The 25,017-nt window shown below is 29.6% G+C and overlaps 4 protein-coding genes across 5 annotated transcripts; 1 reads left to right on the top strand and 3 right to left on the bottom strand.

The window, feature by feature from the left end:
* The first annotated feature begins 3,094 nt into the window (after window positions 1–3,094).
* Window positions 3,095–6,316, top strand: LOC107930969 (protein ENDOSPERM DEFECTIVE 1). 2 transcript variants are annotated; one of them, XM_016862748.2, is made up of 7 exons: window positions 3,095–3,360; window positions 3,814–4,077; window positions 4,526–4,645; window positions 5,416–5,532; window positions 5,628–5,717; window positions 5,799–5,906; window positions 6,023–6,316. In XM_016862748.2, exons 1-7 carry the CDS (start codon window positions 3,145–3,147, stop codon window positions 6,104–6,106), a joined length of 999 nt encoding a protein of 332 aa, XP_016718237.2. In that variant the 5' UTR covers window positions 3,095–3,144; the 3' UTR covers window positions 6,107–6,316. The 2 variants fall into 2 exon arrangements, with proteins under 2 accessions (XP_016718237.2, XP_040939745.1); XM_041083811.1 differs by lacking the exon at window positions 5,416–5,532.
* A 930-nt stretch (window positions 6,317–7,246) lies between these two features.
* On the bottom strand, window positions 7,247–8,726 carry LOC121211242 (uncharacterized). The gene is made up of 2 exons (XM_041083810.1): window positions 8,494–8,726; window positions 7,247–8,366 (listed from the first exon to the last, which is right to left on the bottom strand). Exon 2 carries the CDS (start codon window positions 8,189–8,191, stop codon window positions 7,508–7,510), a length of 684 nt encoding a protein of 227 aa, XP_040939744.1. The 5' UTR covers window positions 8,192–8,366; window positions 8,494–8,726; the 3' UTR covers window positions 7,247–7,507.
* A 3,920-nt stretch (window positions 8,727–12,646) lies between these two features.
* Window positions 12,647–14,345, bottom strand: LOC107930994 (40S ribosomal protein S7-1). The gene is given in 5 exon segments (XM_016862772.2): window positions 12,647–12,935; window positions 13,006–13,027; window positions 13,029–13,159; window positions 13,422–13,595; window positions 14,319–14,345. Coding segments are annotated over 5 exon segments (474 nt in total). The 3' UTR covers window positions 12,647–12,815.
* Window positions 14,346–19,596: 5,251 nt separating this feature from the next.
* Window positions 19,597–21,304, bottom strand: LOC107930975 (transcription factor MYB62). Its single transcript, XM_016862754.2, has 4 exons — window positions 21,118–21,304; window positions 20,828–21,031; window positions 20,622–20,751; window positions 19,597–20,249 (listed from the first exon to the last, which is right to left on the bottom strand). The coding sequence occupies exons 1-4, from the start codon at window positions 21,248–21,250 to the stop codon at window positions 19,691–19,693; spliced, it is 1,026 nt and encodes a 341-aa protein (XP_016718243.1). The 5' UTR covers window positions 21,251–21,304; the 3' UTR covers window positions 19,597–19,690.
* Window positions 21,305–25,017: the final 3,713 nt, after the last annotated feature.

Genomic DNA, 25,017 nt, shown 5'->3' with positions numbered 1-25,017 from the left:
AGATAATAAAAAATCTCGAAAGGATTAATCTCGTAAAATGAATGTAAAAGATATTTGATTGTGTTAAAAAAAATTATATAAGAGATAAATTATTGTGTATTTGCTAGCTCATCATCCATTGAGTTATTTTGGCTTAATTCATAATTTAGCCTCTATACTTATTTTTTATTTTGGTATCTAAATTTTTTCTTCTCCTAATTTGGCACTTAAAGTATCAATTTCCTCTATTTTTAATCTATTTTGTAATGAATGTTTAAAAAAACTATTACGCAACTTTAGCTAATGAAAAAGCACTACATGAAATGTTTTGGCCAATAAAAACAATGTCATGTGACAATTAAATTTATTTAAAATAAAAACATTAAATTTAAATAAAAAAATAGAAAATTATAATATTAAATATTTAAATATTAAAAAAATTGACTTTGACCGATTGTCTACTAGTGTTGACTGAGCGTTGAACAGTCGATCATGTAGCATTATTCAAATATGCCACGTGTCTTTTTTTTTATTTTTTAGTATTATATATTATATTGATCAAAACTAGAAGAACATTTATAATATATAAAAATTTAAAAAGTTCAAACATAATTTTTTTATAAGATTTTAAAATATATAATTTTAAAAAGTCAAAAAATATATATAAAAATTAAAATATATATATTTAAATTTCAAGTAATTGCAAAAAAATTGAAATTTAAATATCTTTTTAGAAATTTAGAATTATATATTTTATAAAAATATTATCTTTAAAGTTTTTTTATAATTTTACACTTTTTTAATAATATTATTAATTTATACTAATTTCTTTTCGTATTTCTTTTGTAAAATTTATTTTTTATAATTTTTTTACAATTTATATGTTTTTTATATTTTATAAATACATTTTTTATTTTTATATATTTATTTCTATTTTTTATATCTTGTGAAAATATATTTAATAAAAAATATTTATTTATTTTTACATAAAGACATCACGTAGCACTTTGTGAATGGCTATAAAATTATGTTTAACACCAGTCAAAAATAGACTAAAAATATAATGGAGATATACTTTAGAATCAAATTGGTAAAAAAACAATAAGTACCAAAATAGAAAAACAGGTGTACTTTAAGGGCCAATTCTTGAATTAAGCCGATTTTTTTTTTTTTTTAGCTCCTTTCTAGCTTTGGAAAAATGGTCGCATAGTGATTTTCAGCATTCGGCCGTACAAAAATGTCTTTTCATGTTTCAAAGGAAGGAAAGTGAGGAGGCAAAAGTAGGTTTGGACAAGAATTTGTCTTTTAACTTTTTTATTTATTTTTATAATTTCATTACGGGTTGGACAATGTATTTTTTATTATTCTATAAGTAATCACTGTTTACGTTTTAGATCGGAGGTTTGAGAGTTTGGACTGTGCTAAGGATGTTGGGTTATAAGTTAGGGACATGAGAGTTTTTTTAACTTTTAATTTTTTTAGAATTATTTTTATATTAGGTTTAAAATTTTTAAATTAAAGTTAATTTTTGGACTTTATAATTGTTCTCATGTCTAATTTTTTAATCTAAGTTAGGCTCATGATATTTTCTTAAAAATCCTGAAGCTTAAGTCTCAATGCAGGAACAATTATAAGTTTAAGCTACAACATGGGAACAATTATTAAGTTGAGTGATTAACTTGAAAAAAAAAATTCAAGCCACAACGCAAAAACAACTGCTTAGTTCAAGCCCTAGTATGAGAATAATTACCAAGTTTGGGGATTTATACATGGTTTGGGGTTATCAAAGCTATTAAGATTATAGCACTGGATTAAATTAATTCTTCTATATTAAATGAATTAATTTAGCCTCTATACTATTAAAAAAATTAAATAAGTTTAAATTGTAACAGAGTTAACATTTGTTTGTATACAAATTGCCTTTAAATTTATTTTTTAATTTACAGATTAATTTTAAATAAAAGATTTCATTTATAGAACTACAAAAACTTCAAAAATGTTAACTCTGTTAAATAGTAAATTATAACTCTATTCCAATTTGACCTTGTTTGATTCTTTTTAATAATTCAAAGATTAAATTTATTCATTCAATAGTAAAAGAACTAATTTAATTAGATATTTATAATAAAAGGACCTCTCAAATATATTCACCTTAATTCGACCCAAAACCAGCCCAATTAACAGGTCTAATAGGAATTTTTTTTTTTTGTTTACGTGGGTTGGGCCAGCAGTGATAACAAGACCCGTGAATGTGCTAGAAATCACGTGCCCATCGGATCACGTGATTCACTTTTGAAAACTCGAACGTTGCTCCAACGGCTATTTTTTCTTCTAACCAAAATATGAAAATAGTATTTTCATTTTTCACTCAATACTCTTTTTTGGTTTAGTGATCGGAAATTTTTTATTAGCACACAGAGAGCGATCTAATTTCAGCAGATCCTTTCAATGCCGGTTGAAACGGAAGAAGTTGCGGCGGCGGCACCCCCGCCTGCCGTTCCCCACCCTCAGCGGCGGCCGAGGGTAAGAGAAGTCAGTTCCAGGTTCATGTCTCCGGTATCATCCTCCCATTCTTCCGGCGATCATTCGAGATCTCCACTTCATAAGCAACACCATTTGCAGCGGCAGAGACGGCAGTCGGAACCGGAGGTTGACGAGAACATCCCCGCCGTTGCCCCTTGTGATACTCCACGAGCCTCTCTTGAATCGCCGTTCATAAATATAACTACTGTTCAAAAGAAGCATCGCCATTCAAGAACTTATAGCGATACCAGCAAATTATTTGGGAGAAGCACAGCAAATAATACGCCTTTAAGGCCAGATACGCCTACTATTGAAAGAACTTCATCATTACCATCATCAACAATAAGATTAAACCACCGGACAGCCAACGTTGGCGACGGCAAAGGCATCGGCGGCCGCCAAGTTGTTGCAATCAAGTGGGATCGGTTTATCATCGAAACCTAATGCTTCTTCATCTTCTTCTCAAGAACCCTCTGTCAATGAGTCTGGCCGTACTGCTCTGTCCCTTATAGATTTAGGCACCTCATTGCCTGAGGCGGATAACAACGGCGACGGTGCCGAGCCGTCATTGAAACTCTCCCGCTCTTTGAATTCGCCACTATTAAGTTCCGATCCTTCTCTGTTTCATCTTCCTAATGGATAATGAAGGGGAAATCTGCTAAGGTGACTCCATTTTCACTACCACCAGTCCCTTCTCACACAAAGCATGGGACTGATACAATAAGGGGATCAAAGAAAATTTCTCGTCATCAAGAGGATTTACATTCCTTGAAATTGCTTTACAATTGTTATTTACAATGGAGATTTGCTAATGCCAAGGCAGAAAACTCTACTCAAATTCAGAAAAGAGAAACTGAGGTTAGCCCTTATGCTCTTAATGTTCTTTCTTTTATTAACATATGCATCTTATTATGTTACATCAATTCATTATCGTGAAATGTTGATTAGTTAATGGTAAAAGTACCATAGAGGCCCTTATACAAAGAATGAGATTGCATTTTACTCTTTTTACTTTAAAAAAAAGAAGAAGCAAATTAGTCCATGTAGAAATGGGTGAAAGACTAATGTACTCTTTTTTTTAGTAAATAGAGAAAAATGTAATCCGACTACAAGGGCTTCCATGATACTTTCACCTTAATCAACTCATCAGAACTTCATATAGTATCTTCTTGTTTAAGAAATGGTTTTGATTGGTATACTTCAGTTTTTTTTTGTTTCGTACGCGTATGTTTTAGTTCATGTAGGAACTTGTTTATGATATAATTAAGCATCTCACTCTTTCTTTATGATGATTTGATCCACTTTTGTTAGAGAATACTTTATTCTCTTGAGGTGAAGATATCAGAGTTGTATGATCGTGTGAGAAGGAAACGCATGGAGCTTCAACTACTACAAAGGATGAAAACCTTATCAAATATTCTACAAAGGACTGATACAATAAGGGGATCAAAGAAAATTTCTCGTCATCAAGAGGATTTACATTCCTTGAAATTGCTTTACAATTGTTATTTACAAGGGAGATTTGCTAATGCCAAGGCAGAAAACTCTACTCAAATTCAGAAAAGAGAAACTGAGGTTAGCCCTTATGCTCTTAATGTTCTTTCTTTTATTAACATATGCATCTTATTATGTTACATCAATTCATTATCGTGAAATGTTGATTAGTTAATGGTAAAAGTACCATAGAGGCCCTTATACAAAGAATGAGATTGCATTTTACTCTTTTTACTTAAAAAAAAGAAGCAAATTAGTCCATGTAGAAATGGGTGAAAGACTAATGTACTCTTTTTTTTAGTAAATAGAGAAAAATGTAATCCGACTACAAGGGCTTCCATGATACTTTCACCTTAATCAACTCATCAGAACTTCATATAGTATCTTCTTGTTTAAGAAATGGTTTTGATTGGTATACTTCAGTTTTTTTTGTTTCGTACGCGTATGTTTTAGTTCATGTAGGAACTTGTTTATGATATAATTAAGCATCTCACTCTTTCTTTATGATGATTTGATCCACTTTTGTTAGAGAATACTTTATTCTCTTGAGGTGAAGATATCAGAGTTGTATGATCGTGTGAGAAGGAAACGCATGGAGCTTCAACTACTACAAAGGATGAAAACCTTATCAAATATTCTAGAATCTCATGTAAGTTTGTAAATTTGGTCAAATTTGTGTTGATCTTATTTGCATTCATGCACCTATGGTATATACACATTCCTTTTTTGTCCTTAAAACTTTGCATTACTGCTTTGGTTTAGCTTGATTTTGTATCATAGATAGTTCATGTTCCCACACTCCATATACTCCCTTTAATCGGTTTCCATAACCATTCTCAAACATAAAGAGGTGGTGCAACATAGGCCTTAAGAGCATTTACATGTAGTGTAATTCTTTGACAATAGATGTTAATGCTCTCCGTGCATCTTAAGTTACCGTACTTCTATGTGTCATTATCCTTAATTACAGATGTTAGTAATGCATCAAATTCCATAAAGACCACATCCGGTAAAAGTATTGGAGGTTGGCTTTCCTTTTGCCCCTTTATTTAAAAAGTGGACTAATTACTCTCTTTATATTAGATCAAAGAGTAAATTTGTCTTCTATTAAAAATTTCATTCATTTTTACTATTAAACACCGATCTCAGTGCATTAACATGCGGTATACGTGGAGTGTCCACGTGTTAGCAACATCAGTTTTTTTCCAGTACTAATGGATGGAATTTTTAACAAAAGAGACATATCTGCTCTTTGATCTAATATATAGGGGATAATTTACCATTTTTTGAGTAGTGAGGGTAAATTGTAATCTGATTCCTACTACAAAAGCCTCTATAATACTTTTATTGACCGTCATTTTATGAAATTAAAACGTTATTTACACACAGTTTTACATGTTGTTGTTGGTCTCCTTTTAGATGCCATATCTAGAAGAATGGTCTACATTCCAAGGAGATTACTTAAATTCTTTATCAAAAGCTATTCAATCTTTGTTGAACATTTCTCTTAGACTGCCAATCAATGGGAATGTTAAGGTACATATTTCCACCCCTTTTTTTCCCATTTTTGTATGTTCATCATTTTATTCAAATGAAGCAATTTCAGTTTCTTATTATATTTTTATTTGCAGGTAGATACGAGAGAGGTAGGGGAAGCAATGACTTCAGCAATAAAAATGATGGAAATGATAGTTTCCAATGTTCAAAGCTTTATGCCAAAGGTAAAGGTTGATTTTCAAAGCATGCAAAACACCTCACAGAAAAGTGACAAACATTGATGCAATTTGGTCCTTTTGATGCAGGCTGAGGAAATGGAAAGTTCAGTTTCAGAATTGGCTAGAGTGGCAATAGGAGAAAGAGCTGTTATTGAAGAATGTGGAGATTTGTTATATAAAACCAATACATTTCAGGTTTGGCCTTCCCCCATTATGAAAATGCATCACTCAAAACCATTTTATATGTGCTGTGGAATTTTATTCACTTGAATGTGCACACTTACAACGATTGCTTACTGTGTTTTTTTTAGGTTGAAGAGTGCAGTTTAAGAGCTCAGCTTATTCAGTTGCAAGCAATGGGTTCATGTAACAATAAACTACTCCTACAAGAATAATACACACTCAGAGACTGACTCAAATGAATTCTTTTCTTCTTTTTTGGTTTGGATGTGAAAGTTTTTCACTTTTCATAATAAAATTCACTAATGATTTCATTTTTTTAATCAAGCAATGAGTTCATGTACCATTTATCTTTTTGTATATTATGTTTCTCAACATCCATAGTTGGATACCTTACCAACGGAGAGTGAAAATATTACTGTTCGTATATTTGGAATTTAGTTTCACTACTATTCAAATTTCAAAATTCAAGTTCAAGTTCAACTATCAATACTCTGTTAGCACTATTAAAATTTTCTATTAAATTCACTAGTGACACTTTGAATTAATAATAAAAAATATTCATTTGGTAGTTATATCACAAAAACTTGATGAATATGAATTTGATCGAGTAATTTTAACAATCTTAACAATTGAATTTGCATTTTTAAATCTTAAAAGTAGAGAGTTCTTTAAAATAAAAGTAGAAAGACTATATTTCAAATGTACTGACAACACAGACTTAAAGCATATTTCTATAAATAAATAGAAAACTCTAAATCTAATTCAACATGGATAATTAAATATGCACTCAATCAATATTTCCATATTAAAGGGAAATTATGGAATAATGGGGGCAAAGAGTGGGAAAAAAAGCCTTAATTTCCTTGCCTTGCAAGAATCTACAAATTGCCTTCACTTGAATTTGCTGGCACAACAAGCAAAGAAAAAAGAAACTAAAAAAGAAACAAAGGGCCATTGCTAAGGCAACTGACAGGGGCGAAGGGAGGGGGCAGGCAGGGGTGAAAATTTGCAGCTTTAGACTCTCAAAATTCATAAAATCTTAAATTAATGTATGATAAAATTATAGTTTGGCACTTAAAAATATTAAAATTTCGATTTAATCCTTTTGAAAACCATAAAGATATAAACCAATACAATGATGAAATTACATTTTAACTCTCGTAACAATATTTAACTTAATCTTGGCCCCTAAAAACTTTCTAGCTTCACTCCGGACAACCAACAACAACCAAAATGGTCCATGATTAGATTATAAGTGTATCATAAGGTAAAATACAAACAAGTTATATCCATAAAGGGCAACATACACAGCATCATATTCCAAAGAAAAAACAAATGGTAACACCAACAAAAACAGAAGAGAAATCTTTCATATAAGCAAATCAAAACCCTCTTTTTATCTACATAATTGTGAACTAATAAGGCCAAAACCTTCTTTTTCCATTGAATCCAACAAGCCATGAGAGAAAACGGTACCTGTCTTTTTCTTGTCTCCTAGGCTTTGTCACACTTCAAAGATATGCATCAACACATATGCCATAACTTTTCCTTTCTTTGTTCATCGTAATATTGAACAGTTTACAAAAAAATAATCCAACATCATGTAAGGAAATTCATTTCTTGCTCTTCTTGACTTTCCCATTTCGTAACAAGGATCCTAAACCGAACAGGTTGGCTGTTCCTTTAGAGATGTAAGGAGGTGGCACATTCAAGACAGGACTGATTCTAACACCATTACCATATGAACAATTCCCATGGTTTTTCTTCAATGGAGGCTTTTGAGGAAACTGATAACCATTACAACATGATGATGATGATGGTAGCTTTGGTGAACTATGCTTATGTTTCGAACTCGCACTCGAAACCGAACCGGTTGAATTACTTCTCGAAAGAAGGGGTAAGGAACAAATTAGTCCCTTTTTAACATCACAATTGAGGCTGCTACTTCTTTTAAAACCCCAAAAAGACTTGTTGGAAACTGGTTTTTTTTCCACCATGTCTTTTCTTACATCATCAGCCATGGACAATTTAGGCCGGGGTGGAAGCGAAACAAGTGATGGGGCAATGGCATCATGTTTTGGGGTTACTGTTTTAGGGAGTAACATACCATTAGCAAACAACTCATCGGCTGATGACCATTGTTGTTGGTCGAAGCTGGTGGTGCAAATGTTGAACTCGAAATCCGAACAAGGAGGCTGTTCTAACAACTTTGTGTCTCTTCGTTGTTCATGTTGTTCCATTGTTGGTTGGCTTAGATCATGAGAAAAAGACACCCTTGGACTTGTTTCAGAACACATGATTTGTTTATTTTTTTTTTTTTTTTGGGGGGGGGGGGGGTTGGCTTTAATTTCTTAACACACACATACACAAAAAAAAAAAAGGTTTTTGAGGAAATGGGAAAAGGATTCAATAGTGGTAGGCGGGGAAGAAATTTGAAGCTTTGATTTTGAACATTGACAAAGATTCTTTGAACTGAAAAAAGAAAAGAGAAAAAAACAAGTCAAAAAAAGGAGAGTGACTGGAATTTTATGTGGATTTCGAGGAAATATAGACAAAAGACCAGCTTTGTCTTAATAATGGATATGTTCCATAAACTTACAGCGATATGATGAGACACAAATATGTTCATGTTTTTCTGCAAAATTTTGATGGAAAATTAGAGAGAGAGAAAGCTGTGAAAGGATTTATCTTTTTCATTCTTAGGCAAAGAAAAAAAAAACATGAATCGAACAAAAGGAAGAATTTTTTTTAATCTCTTTGGAAGGAATCAAAGAAACACGGCGCAAATGATGGGAATAGTTGAGAATTTAATGTTAAGAAATTTTACTCTCTTTTTTGTGAGAAAAAAGAAAGGTTAAACCGTTCTAAACGTAAAATTGACTATTTGGAATTGCCGTCTCAACCACCAATATGAGTATATATGACCATGTCAATTTTCATTCTTTGAAAAAAATAATCAACTTTTAATATTTTTTTTATACTACGGTGTGTTGGATATTTTGATAAATTGATCTTTTAGTCCCTTAATAATTGGTAAAATTATACTTTGACTTCCCAAAATATAAAAAAGTTTCTATTTAGTTTTTTTAAAATGATGAAATCATAAGTTAATACAATATAAAATTACACTTTTAAACTTACACAAAAATTATAATTCAATTTTGACTCCCTTTAAATAAATTTTAAATTCACCTTGTTAGGATAATTATCATCACTTGCCCAAAGTCAGAATGGATTTGGGCTAGATCGCTATAAACTCACAAGCTAGGTTCACAGGTCAAGCTCGCTTTCCCACGGAGTTACACTTACAATATGGGCTCGCATAAAATCTTATGAACACGTATTTAGTTCAAAGAATGATACGTGTCTATATGTATAAGGTCTACCTAACTAATACATCATGTCAGTGAATAATATTCATCTCATATAAATATATATATACTACTACATGAGAAACAAAGAAAAAAAAAACACTCAACTCACCTTAAAGAAATGGAATTATTAATCGGATGGCAGAAATTGAACCATATAACTTACGTACAAGATAAGAATTTTAACCATTGTAAAAAATAATAATAATAATTTTTTGACAAAATCACTACTATTTTACCCAATAACTTGTGGATGAATCTATTTATATCATGCCAAAATACCAATCTTTTTTACAAGGATGAAATTAAATAAAATAAAAAAAACTTGATACAATAATTTAAATTAAACCTTCATATAAAATTCCTCCACATAAATAAATAGATAACAAAGTGTGAGGAACCATTCTTCTCCCATGTCATCCACTTTAAACCATTTGAAATCTCCTTTTAGGTAAGCTAATCCTTTTTGAAACCATATTTTGTTTTCACCTTTTTGGGTGTTGAATTTAAAGCTTTTATTATGTTGTTATTTTTCACAAATTTTGAAATTGATATTTTACCTTTTTGTGTTGTTGGGTTAAATTTGAAGCTAAGTAAAGAAGAAAACACATTTTCAACATTTATGTTTTTGCCCTTCCCCCACCATCTACCATTATAGATATGGGCGGTGAAGCTATTTCATTTTTCCTTAGGTCTAATTCTACCCCAAGTCCTTGTATTTTTTCAAACATTTACATTTTAGTCCTTGTAGTTTTTCAAACACACTGTGCTATTTGAAAGCCACAGCATTTATTTTAAAGGATTTTTTGCCATCAACTTGTTCAGCTTTAAATATAAGCCCAGAAATAACAACACGTCTCAAATTAATATCTATCCATAAATATAATTAAAAAACAATTAATGATTGAAGAACATAAAAAAAAATGTTGCATCAATTGAAGTAAACCCCCCACCCCCACCTACTGTCTCTATCTATATTCTTGAAATGGTGCTGAAAATTTCAAACACACAATCTCCACTTGGCATATAATTCCACATGGATTCTTTAAAAAAATTGTTAAAAAATTTGTCATAATCATAATTGCAACACATTAATTCAAAAAAATTCTAATGGAAAAACAGCTCCAAATATCTATTATTAAAAAAAAATTATGTGGTTAGGGGGAGAAGTGCAATATCTGGATTGACTTAATACAACCAATTTTTTCTTAAATTATACAAAGGGGTCCCTCTATATGTTGTAATTATTAATTTCTTACAAATTTTGGGACTGGTTAGAAAATAATTGTGATGAGATGTTTGGCATTTGAACCAGGTCTTCGAAGACATGCCATCCACCTTCTATCCCTACAATATATTGTTTGGGTTAAATAAATCATTTCCCCTTTTAGATCCCGAAATAATACAATGTTTGAGGCCTTTTAGTCAAAATATAGTTTGGAAGGTTAAATTCTACTATTACTCCTTGTACTATGTGCGAACTGTAGATTTAAGTATTGTACTTTTCGAATTTTGAAATTTCAATCTTGTTCCAAACAACAACAGCTAAATCCATTTGGTTAACTTCTACTGTTAGTCTTTTACTATGCTTAAAGTTATAAATTAAGTTCATGTTCTTCGATTGGATCATTCATAGTCCTTAATACTTTTTGAATTTCAAAATTTCAATCTTGATGTAAAGCGACAACATTTAAATTCATTATTTGGATCTTTTTTAGTAATATGTGGAAACAATAAATTAATATGGCATTACACCTGTTAATACATTTGTCACATCAAAATTTGAAAATAACATAACTTATTTTATTGCATTTAATAAGTATTATTTGATAATAACTGAAATTTTAAAATTCGAAAGATATGATGACTAAAAATGACGAAACTAAAAGAACTAAATTCACAATTTATAAATAATGCAATGACTAATAACAAAATTTATTCTCTTTAAAGTTTTGACAAAATGGCACCATCTTAAATATTAATGCAGGAATCTAATACTTTTTGAATCTTCAACTGTTTTAGTACAATAGACATTGACCTCAACAAAGGCATAAGAATGATCAATATTTTGTAATAATATAATCGTTTCAGATTTACTTTACGATTTTAATTCAATCGATTCCAATAATCACCATTATAAAATCGAATGACAGTATTTGCAACCCCAACATCATTGTACCGGAACCGATCTTGGAGGAAAGGAATGGTACCAGTAGTTGTGTCCATGTATCATATGGTGAATGCAAGTGTAAACAAGAGTGGCCAAAGATCCCAAACTAGGGAACAGAGCCAAGCCAAAAAAGTGGTCCCTTTATGGATATGAGGTCCAATATCCTCTTGACCCTACTTCACCAGGGGGCAGATAGAAAATGTTGATTTTTCAACTTTTATTTAATCTATATGTTCAGACCCATTTTTTGAAACAATATTGTGAGGCCGATGGAGATGTTCAAAAGTAAAATGGGACCCTAATAGATGAGGACCTTAGGTTAGGTTATATTATTTGGGTTAAGGACAAGTTACCTAATGTGCATAAGTGAAGTTTGGGCAATGGCATGTGAGCAGTGTTTGAATGTGTTGTCGACCTAGCTGGTGTTGGACGATAGGGAATCAGAGCTGAAGACAATGAAGTCCTAAAAAGTGGTTGATCCACATACCTAGAGACCCCCCACGGTACTCACCTGTAAAAGGGTCCTTAGAACTGGTTCAGATGATTGGTTGGACTAATTGGATTAGGAACTGAGGGGTATATCGGCTTAGATAAGGGTATTAAACTGGATTTTTTTAAAAAACATTTTTGTTGATACAAAATATGGTTTTGAAGGTTGAAAGCGGTTCACATTATATGTTGAATGCCGTTAGTGATGGTTTTGAAGAGTTTACAAAGAATGTAATGATCATAAAAGATTTTGGTAGAATGTTGTTAGAATTGAGTCAGATTAATTGGATTAGTTAAATCAAGAATTGACGAGTATATCAGTCCAAATAAGAATACTGAATTGAGTTTTATTCTTTTTCTTCTTTAACATTTGTGTTAGTACAAAATATGGTTTTGAAGGTTAAAAATAATTCATACAATATGTCAAGAATCGTCGGTGATAGTTTTGAATTGTTTTACAAAAAAATGTAAAGATTATAAAAGATCTTAATAGAGTGAGCATACGTAAAGTGATTTTGACTTCTTTTTAGTGACGGAAAAAATTTATATAATTAACGAGCTTAATTTAGGTCTCCCACGGCCAAGATTGACAACAAAACTACAGGAGATTTAGAATGTGACAGGAAGAAGATTTAGTTGGGTCTTAGTTGAGTGAACCTCTAGCCCAATGAGCCCCTCTTTGATATCATCAAATATAAAAAATTTAATAAGCATTTAGAACTCAAAACACTCCAAATATCTATTTTATAGCTGTTTTCCTAATTGAACATTCAGCTTAATGCACTATATAATGAAATGAATGCCAAAATTTTAAGATACACTACAACAAAACAGTTTTGGAGGCAAAGAAGACCAAAACACGAAGTGTCAATACACTTGAAAAGGATCTATCTATGCCACTGTACCGGGGAACTCAAACACAACATCCTTTTCGGCAAGCTTCCTGTAAACCGCAGAAAAGGTCTCGAGCTTATACTCCGTGTTGTTTCGTTCCTTCGGATGCAAATACACCTACACAACAAGGGTGGCAAAGAATGAATGAGCATTAGCATCAATAACTACATTATAGTACTGTTTGTACCTTATTCATCTTCAATCCATCGACGCTTCCCGACAATCTCGCCAGGTAAGATGATATCTTCTAGCATTGCCTCATGTACGGTGCGTGGCCTCTGAACAGCAGAGCCCTTTTTTGGAGGCCTTAATATCCTTCGGGTGGAAATGAGAATCACATCCTATCATGTAAGGATAAACTAAGTTAAAACTGAGAAAACGTGCGGACTATAAGTGTTCATATTCCGGGAAAAGTAGAAACTTATGTAAAACGGTAAACCCAAATCAAGTGTGGGAAGAACAACTTATGCAAATTAAGCATCGCAAAATCACCATGTACTTAACATAGACCCGTCAACTGACTCGAACCAAAAAACCCAATTCGAACATAAAAGAGAAACAACCCAAACCAAAAATGACCCAACCCAAAAAGTCTTGACTTACAAATCCCCAATGACTCGAACATGAAACAACCCCCACCTTGCCACTGAACTTCTTTTCGAGTTCCCTCACGAGCTTAACATGAACCCTACGAAAAGCTTTGCTCAATCTGTAGGGAACATGGATTACAACAGCTTTCCGGCTACTGGAAACATCGATTTGACTGCTTGTAATGATCTTTAAGGTCACTTTACATTACATTACTGCTGGTTAGTAAAGTTGGGTGACAAAAGTGAGTGCATGTAATGGCAAATTAAAATTTAGGTGATTAAAATGATAAAAGTATGTAATAACAGTGCCCATATTGCAACCCTTTTTATTTCAAGTGCCTCAAATAAAATTCTATGAAAGTTGGATGACCAGCTGTGTAGATTACCTTTTATTTGCTTAAATTAGAGTTGGGCCAGGTTTTGGATAATTTGGTCTGTATGGGTGGGCCGCTTTTTTTTCTTTTCTTTTTTTGTTCGAACCGCTTCTTTTTCTAACATCTTTCTAATAAATATATAATATATTTTTTAATTTTATAATTAAATAAAAAATACACAGTTTAATTTAACACCTTATGACCAATGTTATAAGTGGTTGAACTAATTTGACTAGCAGTTGAATCCCCAGTTCAATAATTACAAGATAATAAAATTTTTAAAAAAATTTAAAAATCTCTATACATTTTTTTATATTTATGTGTGTATATATATATTACTTTTTTATATTTTTATTTTTAACGATATTTTTATAATTTTATATAAAATTAGGATCAAATTCAAAAAAAATATCGAGAACCAATTTTATTATTATACTAATTAAAAAAATTGACACGTCATGAATTTATAATTTTTTTTAATTGAATGGCTAAAACAAAAAATTATTCATAATTGAGTGAATACTAGTAGAATTTACCCTCTTCTTTTTCATGGTTATTTGCATTTCCGCATTAATTGAATCATAAAGTAAAATAGAATAACGTTTATGAAGGAACCCTAAATTATTCCCCAAATAAAACTACCCAAGGAATCAAGTAAGGATTCATCCTCAGTTTTGGATTAAAAATTTTAAAATATGCTATAAGTCTATGTAATTTTTTCAATTTTTAATTTAGTCTATATAGTTTCCGTTCTAAGAATTCAATCTCTCTATTTTTTAAATTTTAAATTTCAAAATTAACTAATTAATTTCAACAACTAATTCAACTCAACCTGCTAACTAACTAAGAACCACTTATATTCAATGTTTTTTAAATCGAATCGGTGGTCGTACTAGTCAAACCATTGGTTTGTCGGTCCAATCGATTCAACCAATTCGATTAAAAAATTATTAACAATTTAAAAATTCGATTTAACTTATTTATATCGGTTCTCAAATTAATCAGTTCAAAACCCCTTTTTGACTCAACACCCCAATTAATTTTCGATCTAATTAATCCGGCCGGACGACCTAAATTAATTGGCTCAATCAACATTGGTTATATTTTTTAAAAAGGGTAAAATTCTTGATTTAACTTGTAAGTTCCATCAAGCATGTTCTTCCAATACCTTTTGAACTCTTTGTTTTTATATGTAAGTTCCATCAATCATGCCATAAATCTACAACTTGTGTTATTGAGATAACTACTAAGTAACTTTTTTTTTCACTTCAATCTTTTCAAGCCTTACAATTCGACTTGTTTAAGATTCACACTTCACCTACAACTCTTTCTTTTTAAAAAAATATATATATATATATTTTTGGACCACATACGATAATATAATATTCCAATTCTAATTTCTTAAGCCTGTTATGATTAATGGCTTATTAATTGCCTATTAAATATCAACTCAATAAAGGGATTCATAGATCTAGTTAAGTCAAATTAAATTTATATATAATATTATTTGACTAGAATATGAACATATAATTTTATCTAAATCTAAGTCATCAATCCAAACCCATTTTAAACTAGTTTGTATTTTAATATTTTTAAATATATTTATTTTATTTAATATTTAATAATTATATATATCTTTTACTAGTATTGTATAATTTCTCTTCTATTAAAACCCTAAACATAAGCAACTTCGTATATTTTTAATATTCAACTATAGCATAATATATTTAATTCCATAGGACATAAATACAACATATAAAAAATAAAAGGAAAAAACATATTATAAACTCAAAAACGAGTAGATTAGCTTTTGAATATTGAAATTTGAATCTGACCCATATTTAAAACGGACATAATTTTTTTTATTCAAACTCATTTTTTAGGTTTAATATTTTACTCAAATCATCATCCCAATTCAATAAATCTAAAGTTTTGCTCCAAAAATGGTAAAATTTCAGTTCAATCCCTTTAAAAATTTTGAAATTATAAGTCAATGTAACAACCAAATTACACTTTATTCCTCTCAAACAAAAATTTTCAATTCTAACCCCTACTGCTTCGTCCCTGTATTCAAACAGGACCCTATAACATATGTTGAAAGGAGGTGAGATTAAAGAGTGACATGGGAAGGGTTTTTTGATGGCCCGCCATGAGATTTGAAGATCAACCATCGTGATCAAGTCATGCATGGAAAGGAACTAAAACACTATGCATCTTTAAAAGATATATATAAAGAGAGAGAGAGACCCAAAGAAACAGAGTTTCATCTCACCACGCTTCCATTTGATAATGACCAAATTGATGGATCAATAAATTTAAAAGATTGGAGAAAAAAAGGGTTGATGGAGATAAAGTTTCCGCAATCTATGTGACAAGAAATTCCTTAGCTTCCAAATCCCATGTAATCTACTATACGTGTCCTCCAAGTTCCCTACTTTCCGATAGAACTAAGATATCTTTCATATCTGTAAGTATTTATTTTTTTCAATAATGTTATTTTCGAGATTCGAAAATGAATTCTTTCTTTGAGAGTAGAAACAAAGCCATGATTTTTTTGAGGGGAGGTGAGATAAATTTATAAAATTTTAGCGGGCTAGAGCTTCTTCTTTATTTCTTTGTTTTTTTTCTTTTTTGTTTGTTTGTTTGTTAAAAGGGTTTAAATTGAATTATTAAATTTTTGAAAGAGCCAAAAATGTAAAATTTCAATAACTAAAAAGGATTAAAATTTAAAAAATGCTTAAATAAATTGATTAATTATCAAGAGGGACGAAACTTCTAATTATCCCATTTAAATAAAGGGATTTAGGTCCCTACCTGGGAGGCTGGGAGCAAGGATGAAGCCAAATTTTTTCAAAGGGGCGAGATAATTTTATAAAATTTTAAGGGGTTAAAGCTAAATAAATTTGTTTTAAGTATTATAAAATTGAATTATTATTTTTAGCACGGGCCAAAAAATGCAAAATTTTCTTAAATTAAAAGGGTTAAAAAAACTTAAATTAACTAATTAATTTTTATGGGAGGCTAAACTTGCAATTACCCCTTTTAATCAAGAGGTTAATGCCCATACTTGCCTCTTGTTTCGCCCTTTAAAAAATGAAATGTAGATCATCATTACATCTAATTGAGCTTAAAAAATAAATATTTTTAAATAATAATGTGGTAAAATCTCATAGTGTCACATAACCACACTTCAATGGAATTCAAGTATAGGGACACAATTGGAAAAGCTGTAAAGTTCCGAGACTAATGTGGACAAAAAAGGTTTAAGGATCAAGATAAAAAAATATCAAATTCAGGGATTAAATTATGCTTTATCCCCAAATTTTTTTATCTCGATTGAAAATGGAGCAAATAATTTCCCAATAATTAATGGTTGATTCCATTGGTTTTAGGCCGTTGGATTAATGGATAGGTTTGCATTTCTTTGTCGAGCCCTCGACATCTTGATTTGATATAACAGTAAACTAATCACAATTATTGCATCATGAAAATCATGGTTCATATTCACAGATTTTGGATGAGTTGATCTTTTCTTTCTTTCTTTTTTTAATTTGTAATATATATTTAAATATGAAATTTTGTAATTAAGTTCACATTAATATTTCTATTTTTTTTATTTATTTTGGTTCTTAAATTTAGTAATTAAATTTATTTTGGTCCTTAAACTTGGATCTTGTTAATAATTGATGATATGTCCAATGTTACTAAAACAGAATCAGATCAGATAGATAGAGAACTGATCAATATAACGGTTAGAATAAAGAGGTTGGACCGATTGACTCAGAGTAAAAATTGAAAATTGAAATAAAAATTAATAGTTTAACAGGTTGAACCTGGAACTAGTGGTCTAACTAGTTCAACCACTAGTCCAGTTATTAAAATATTGAATGTGACATTCTAAGGTTGTACAAAATCGTCACACGAAATTTTATATAAATTTTTAAGTTCAATAACTAAAAGAGAAATAATTGTCAAGTTCAAAAATAATAAAATTATAATTTAATTCTTGTGAAAAACAATCAAATTATAAACTAATATAATAATAAGAAAACTTTGCCTCTAGTATTATTTATTACTGATATTTGTCATTTTATAAGTCTTTTAAAATTTCATTTTATTACACACTTTAAATACGAATTTGCTTGTTATTTAGGGAGGGTCAATATCAATGAACCGACTAAAGTCAAGGTTGATTGTGAAATAATTTGGAGCTTATATGATGACAATCAAAACTACCAACTTTTTTCATAAATTGAATTTATTTCATTTTCTCTAAATAAAAAAAAGTGTATTAAATTCGAAATGAGTGTTGATCGAAAATATAAACACAAATCATATATCGTTTCACTTGTGATTTAATTAATAAAAAATTATTGTGTTTTTAAATGGTCGTAACAATCTTTTATCCCTAGGTTTTGATCGAATGATTATATGAGTTTAGACATGTATCAAAATTGAGCAATCAAATTGCTTTCCAAATTTGAACTTTGAATTTTTTTTTCGAGACGTCTTATCGCTTTGTCTTTGGTTAATAATTTTTTTATGTTTAACCATTCAATAAACATAGATATTGATGATAAAAGGGGTAAAAATATCATGAAAATCATTATACTAGGAGTCAGGTTGTATTTTACCTCCTCTACTAAAACAAGGACAAATTAATCAGTAAGCACTAGATCAATGAGCAAATTGTTCCTTTTGGTAAAAACTTCATTGATTTTTACTATTAAAAATATTATTAAAAATATACTAGTTTTTTACATTAGAAATTGATAATTTTTTTAATAAAAATAGTTAATTTAATTTTATATCTAACGTACAAAGACTAATCCATTTAATTTTTAAATAAAAAAATAAAATAAAATCCGACTCCTAAAACAAATATCTCTATAACATTTTTACCTTATATAAGATTTTGATTTCCCAATTTTCAAACGTCGGTGGGTCACCCAAGAGACGTTTACAAGAAATTTTTGTTTCCTAGAATTGGCTCAATTTATGCAATTTTCAAATTTGATGTAACCACTTACGATTGGATGTAATAGTAATATATAGGTACGACTTTAAAAAAATTTATTTTAACCTTTCATTTAATTTTTTTATATTTTTTAGTTCTTAAATTCATATTATTTATAAGATTACTTCAAAGTGAATAAAAAATTTAACTTTTGTTAACATCGCATCGCATACATGTAGATGCTACTATATTATAATTTTTTTTAAAAAAATTGAATCTAAATTCCAAAATTAATATTATTAAAAGAAGCAACTATAAAATTTAAAAATATTAATATTTATGGATAGTAAAATAAAAACGAATATACATTAATCATACCAAAACATTAAACCATCCAAAAGGAAAGTAAGAAAAAGATTACATATATTGGTTCCCTAAAACAAACAAACAAACATGTTTATTCATTATTCTAAATTATCTAACAGTTTATAGTTACTAACTTAAGAAACTTTGAATCCAACTGTAACTTTTGGACAAAAATAAGAAAAAAAAAGTTATGAACTATTGGTGAACTGTCAAAAGGAAAAAATTTCGAATTTTGAATTTGAATTCTAACTATGTTTAAATTTAAAATTTAGTCCCTATATAATAATTTGAAATTTTGATCTTTTGCTTTTATAACGTTACAAAGTAATTTAAATAGAACTAGTTCAGTTAAAACATTAACATTGATTTTTTTCTTAAAAAAACTCCAGATGAATTTATGTGTGTGTTGGAAGGGGTAGTAAATAAAAATCCATGATAACATTTTAACCAAGGTAATTAAAAGTGTTTAGAAGTAGATGATGAAAATCATGTAAAATTGACGTATAGGGATCAAATTTAAATTTAAATATAGTAGAAGCACCAAAATCAGAATTTTACGAAAGAAAAAAATGGACAAGGTTCACTTCAATGCAATGCATTTCTAAGTTCCCATAGTTCCCCCATGCTCCATATCCCATCTAAAAAACCATCATTAACCCAATTATCATCCGCCAAGTGGCAATCCCCGGCGGGGGTCGGAAATCCCTCCCCGACCAGTGCTGACGTGGACGCCATGTTGATGGTTTCCATGCCATGGCAATAGCTACCATTATCACCAACATAACCATACCAATCCTTTGCAAGAGCATTACTATTGCAATCATTGTTACCAAATATCTCAAATTGGGACATTTTCATATTATCCACATGTTGTAATGAAGAGACACATGAATTCCCGTCAACGTAATCGGTCTTCGTTAACGGTTGGTTCCGAGGAATAACCGTCGATGAAAAACAGGGCGACGTCGACTCTTCCATCTTTTGAACCAATCTTGGCATCCAAAAATATCGGAGAATGTTCTTAAACGCCGCGCTGTTAGCATCGATGTTAAGCTGCCGAGCCTGTTTTTGCACACGGGTTCTCCAGTAATTCTTAATCTCATTATCGGTTCTTCCAGGCAGATGCTGTGCAATCTTGGACCACCTAAAAAAAATCACAAACACAATGTCATGTCCGATCAAAACAGCCAACTTTTATCTGAAAAAACATACATACATGCCAAGGAGGTAAGCCCAAAATTGACAAATTATTATTTTAGTCTCTTGAAGTTTTTAAAATTATATGTTAGTTTAATGGTAAAAATACACTTTGATACTCCATAAAATGAAAAGTTTAATCTGCGTGCAAATTATTATTTTAGTTAAGTTTTTAAAATTTTTAGTTAATTTAATGGTAAAAATACACTGACCTTCCAAAAAAGTAAGATTTTTTCAATTTGATGCCTTTAAAATTCTAAAATAACAAGCATGTACAAAGATAAACTTCTCCCTTCACCCCTAAGACAGACAGACATACCTGTTACCCAATTTAGAATGGAGTTCAAGGATCAAAAACTGTTCTTCAGCAGTAAGGTTCCCACGCTTAACATCTGGTTTCAAATAATTCAACCATCTCAACCTGCAACTCTTGCCTGTTCTCCTTAAACCTTAAAGCCAACAAAAAAAGGGTTTTAGTCTTGTCTTGTTCAACATATAAAACCAGCTGTTTCTTTTATCAGTTACCTGCATGTTTTGCAAGAAAATTCCATCGACCTTCACCATGTCGAGCAATGTAATGAACAAGGACTGAATCTTCCTCTATAGTCCAAGGTCCTCTCCTCAGCTGCTGTTGATGATGATCACCTTCATCTTCACTGCAACTTGTGCTTGTTTTTTTAAGAGACGATGATGACGATGATGATGATGGTGACATGGTTCGATTTTGAACTGGAAAATGAAACTTTAATAAGCAACAGCCATGGCCAAGCTTTATATATATATGTATATGCAGAAAAGTTTGAAAGCTTCTTCACCTAATTTACTGTACTTAATCAACAACTTTTGTTTTTTAAGGAAATGGATTACTGGAATTCCTTTCCTTTGGTCAAAGAAAACAGAGCAATGGATTTTATCTTTTGGCCTATCAATCTCACCGATTAATCTCATTTCCCTTTAGTTTCATCAAAACGGTTGACGGATAGATATAATTATGCCAACACAGAGTTAACGAATCACTGCAAATATTGGCCTATTTTATTCCCTTTTGATTTTGAAAATGAAATTCCGTAAAATTACAATGGATGCACTTATACTAATATCTTTATTGCATTTTCTCTCCTCTACTCAAAAAATAATAAATTAATTCTTATACATTAAAGTAAAGAGTAAATTAATTCTTTTGTAAAAAAATTTATTCATTTCTACTATTAAAAACTGGTCTCGTATGTCAGAATGCCACGTTTAACTTCCCAATATTTCTATCAGTCACGTCAGGTTTTAATAGTAAAAGTAGATGAAAATTTTAACATAAGTAACCAATTAACTCTTTGACCTAACATACTAATTTGTTCATTTTTTTAGTAAAAGAGGTAAAATGTAATTTAACTCCTAGTGTAGGGGCCTCCATGATATTTTTACCATGGAAATGTGTTTTTTTCTAAAGAATATGAAATGTGGTGCTGTTAGGTGAAAGTTCATTTTTTATAATAATAATAAAAAAAAAAGTAGTCCTCAAACTTGTCAACTTTTTTATACATAATAGTCTTGAAATTTAGTAACTTTTCTAAATTTAGTCACTGAATTTAAATTTTGTTAAGTTATAATAGAGTGGCACTCTAAATGGGATTTAACTTGGAAACTTTTTTAAATTTAATCACTGAATTTTAATTTCCTTAAGATATGATGGTATGAAATTTTGAGATTGTGTCTGTGATTTTTTTTCTTTTAAATCCATTTTTTAATAAATTTTATTTTTTGTATTTTTAAATTTTATATAAATTTTCTAAAATTTTTCAAGTGACGTCTTTACAAAAATCCAAATTTATGGATAAAATTGAGAAAACGGATTCAGTTGAAAACTAATACAAGTTTAAGTACTGAATATTGATAGAGTTTTTTCCTCACTTAAATTATTCAAAAGCATGAAACGTGCTTGACTGAACAAAGTATTCATTACTACTAGTAAGTGCAGAAGAAAACGTGGGTAAATTGGCTTTGGCCAAAGGAGCAAGCATTTTATCTAAAGGAAATTTAAATATATATAATTATTTTTTGAGTTGTCAAATTTTAATATTTAAATATTATTTTAATTATAAATTAAGATTTTTCATTCCACGAGAAGTTTTAAAATTTAACATGTATTTTTTAAAATTAATTTTTAATATTTTACTATATCTTATAAGACATTTGTCAACCCTTAACATTACTTTTAGAGTCTAAAAATTCCTCTGTGTAATTAATTATTTTTATTTAATTTATACTTTTAATACTTATTAAATTTATGTTTAATGGTTATTAATATATTCATTATGTTTTGTTTTTAGATTTTGTTAATCTAAATTATTTCGATAATTACCAACTAAATCCTAGTTCGGTTAATATTGGTATTGTTGTTTATGCGGGAGCACATGGGTTCAAATGCGTTAAAATGCATTTAACTTAATAAAAAATAAAATAAATTCAAAATTTGAAATATATTCAAACGAGATCCACATACGATAAAACGTAAACTTACAATAATACAAACAAACATTTGTATACTATATTTGCACATAATAAAAACTTAAATTTAAGTTAGTGTGAAAGATAAAAAAAAAAGACATTATTTATAATAACCTCGAAATGGAAACAATTATGGTAAGATTAGAGTTTAGAGTATTTAATTTACGTGCACAAACTGAACTCATATTGCTGTATAGATGTGGCTTTATTACAACTTTTTAAGTATAATCTAAAAGAGGAATGATTCCATGGTATAGATGCATTTTTGTAATTATTATGACCAAGACATATAGATATAGATGTGGACATGAATCAAAGGTGAGTAATTGAGTATAATGTAAGGCATATTGCTTAATATGTTAATTATTATAAGTAAGAAATTCAGTTGAAAACGTCAAGCTGCTGCTGTGGCAATTTCATAACCATATTTTTAAATTTTAATAATGGAGGGAGCTCCATCTCTAAATTCGAATCCCGTTTTATGTAGGTAACTTGAAGTATGTTAAGGAAGGTCATTTTTTTTAATAAATGGAAAATTTGTTAATTCAAAATATAAATAAATTAATTGGATGAAATTATTTATTTAGGATTTAAGAATGACCGAAGACTTAGGTTAGAAAATAGAATGTGTGTGACGAGAGCAATGGATATATCAACGCGTGATTAACGCCAGTACCTATGATTGCAACATTTAACAGTTAATTATTTCAAGTCGTTGAATTTACACACGCCACGATTCAATTTTCAATTATTTTTTACAACTATAATACACGATAATGATAGTGTGTTGAAGTAATTATAAAATTAGATTAAAATATATAGAGATTAAAAATCAAATTAATTTAATTACGTGTGTTGACTTTTCAGTCAAAATGTATATTGCTTTAAGTGTAACTTAGGTTCCATATTAATCGTATTATTATTGCGACTTTACTCTCTTTTTATATTAAAATAAATATATAGCATTAACACTTATAATTTTAAGGAAGATTCAAAGTCTCGTTTAAATTATTAATTAAAGCTTCCAATTATTGTTACTTTTTCGTTTGAATTTGTGTTATTAATCTCTTTATTATAGTTAAAAATAAGTGAATTTAGTTATAATTTGAAGAATTTTCTACAACTATATTTCAATATTTTGAATTTTGAATTTTAAATAAATTCTATGGTAAGTGGCCTTGACCTCGATAACAGAGGTTTGGTCAAAATTTGAATTGGTATTTTTTTTTTAAAAATTAGTTTTATAATTTATGAAAATTAATTTTTTAGAATTTATGATTATTTTTTTCAACGATATCATATTCAAAATTCGGACTCCGATGAATCTTCTACTAACGTAGTTTTTTAGTAAATTTGGATGGTCAAAAAAATATTATTATTCATTTTACTTGCATCAAAATATAGATTTAATGAAAGTTTGTAAACAAATTAATTTGAATCGGATTAATTCGAATTTTTAATTTCTTTTTTATATTTAAGGTGCTTCGAGTTAAATTTTAAATTTAAGATTCGGATTCTCATAGATCAAGTTATTATGAATTCAAATTATTTTATATTTTGATGATTTCAAATTTAATTTAATTTAATTCGATTTTGCGTTAATTTGGCCAAATGTTTAGGTTGATAGATATCTCGGCACCATGTTTTATGCTCATTCATGTAACTGTTGATTATTTACTTTCATGAGATGGACTTAATGAAATTATGTGTCATTAGTTTGAAACATGAGATGGCATTGTTAAACCACATGTTTTATTCACTTCACCGATTGTTGCTTAAAAAACTCAAAACCCTTGTGTTTGATGAAATAAACTTTTTAAACTAGATAATGGCAATGGTATTTTTATTTTCAATTTCTCTAATTTAGTACTTCCATTGAAAATTTTGCTAAAGTAGTTAAGTAGAATAATTTTTTTGTCATCATCCCTATTTTAAACCAATGGCACCGCAATAGAACTATGGAGTCATAAATTAGGCCCAAACCTCAATTCAAATACAAACCCTAGTCTCAAACCCACTCAATTGTGATAGAGAGAGGAGAGTGAGGAAGCAATCAAGACATCCGGGGACGAAGGTGAATGTAATGGTGCTGGCAGCGGCCTTACCCAAAAATGAAGATTTGTAATTCAACCCATTAAAAATATTAAATTATAAATTTATATATAATAAAACTGTAATTTGGTTAAAAAAATGTTCAGTCCTTTTTTAAAGAT

This window comes from Gossypium hirsutum, chromosome A12, assembly GCF_007990345.1.
Source record: "Gossypium hirsutum isolate 1008001.06 chromosome A12, Gossypium_hirsutum_v2.1, whole genome shotgun sequence".
Classification (NCBI taxonomy): Eukaryota; Viridiplantae; Streptophyta; class Magnoliopsida; order Malvales; family Malvaceae; genus Gossypium; species Gossypium hirsutum.
Note: the sequence above shows the minus strand (reverse complement) of the source record. Positions and strands in the feature narration are given on the sequence as shown.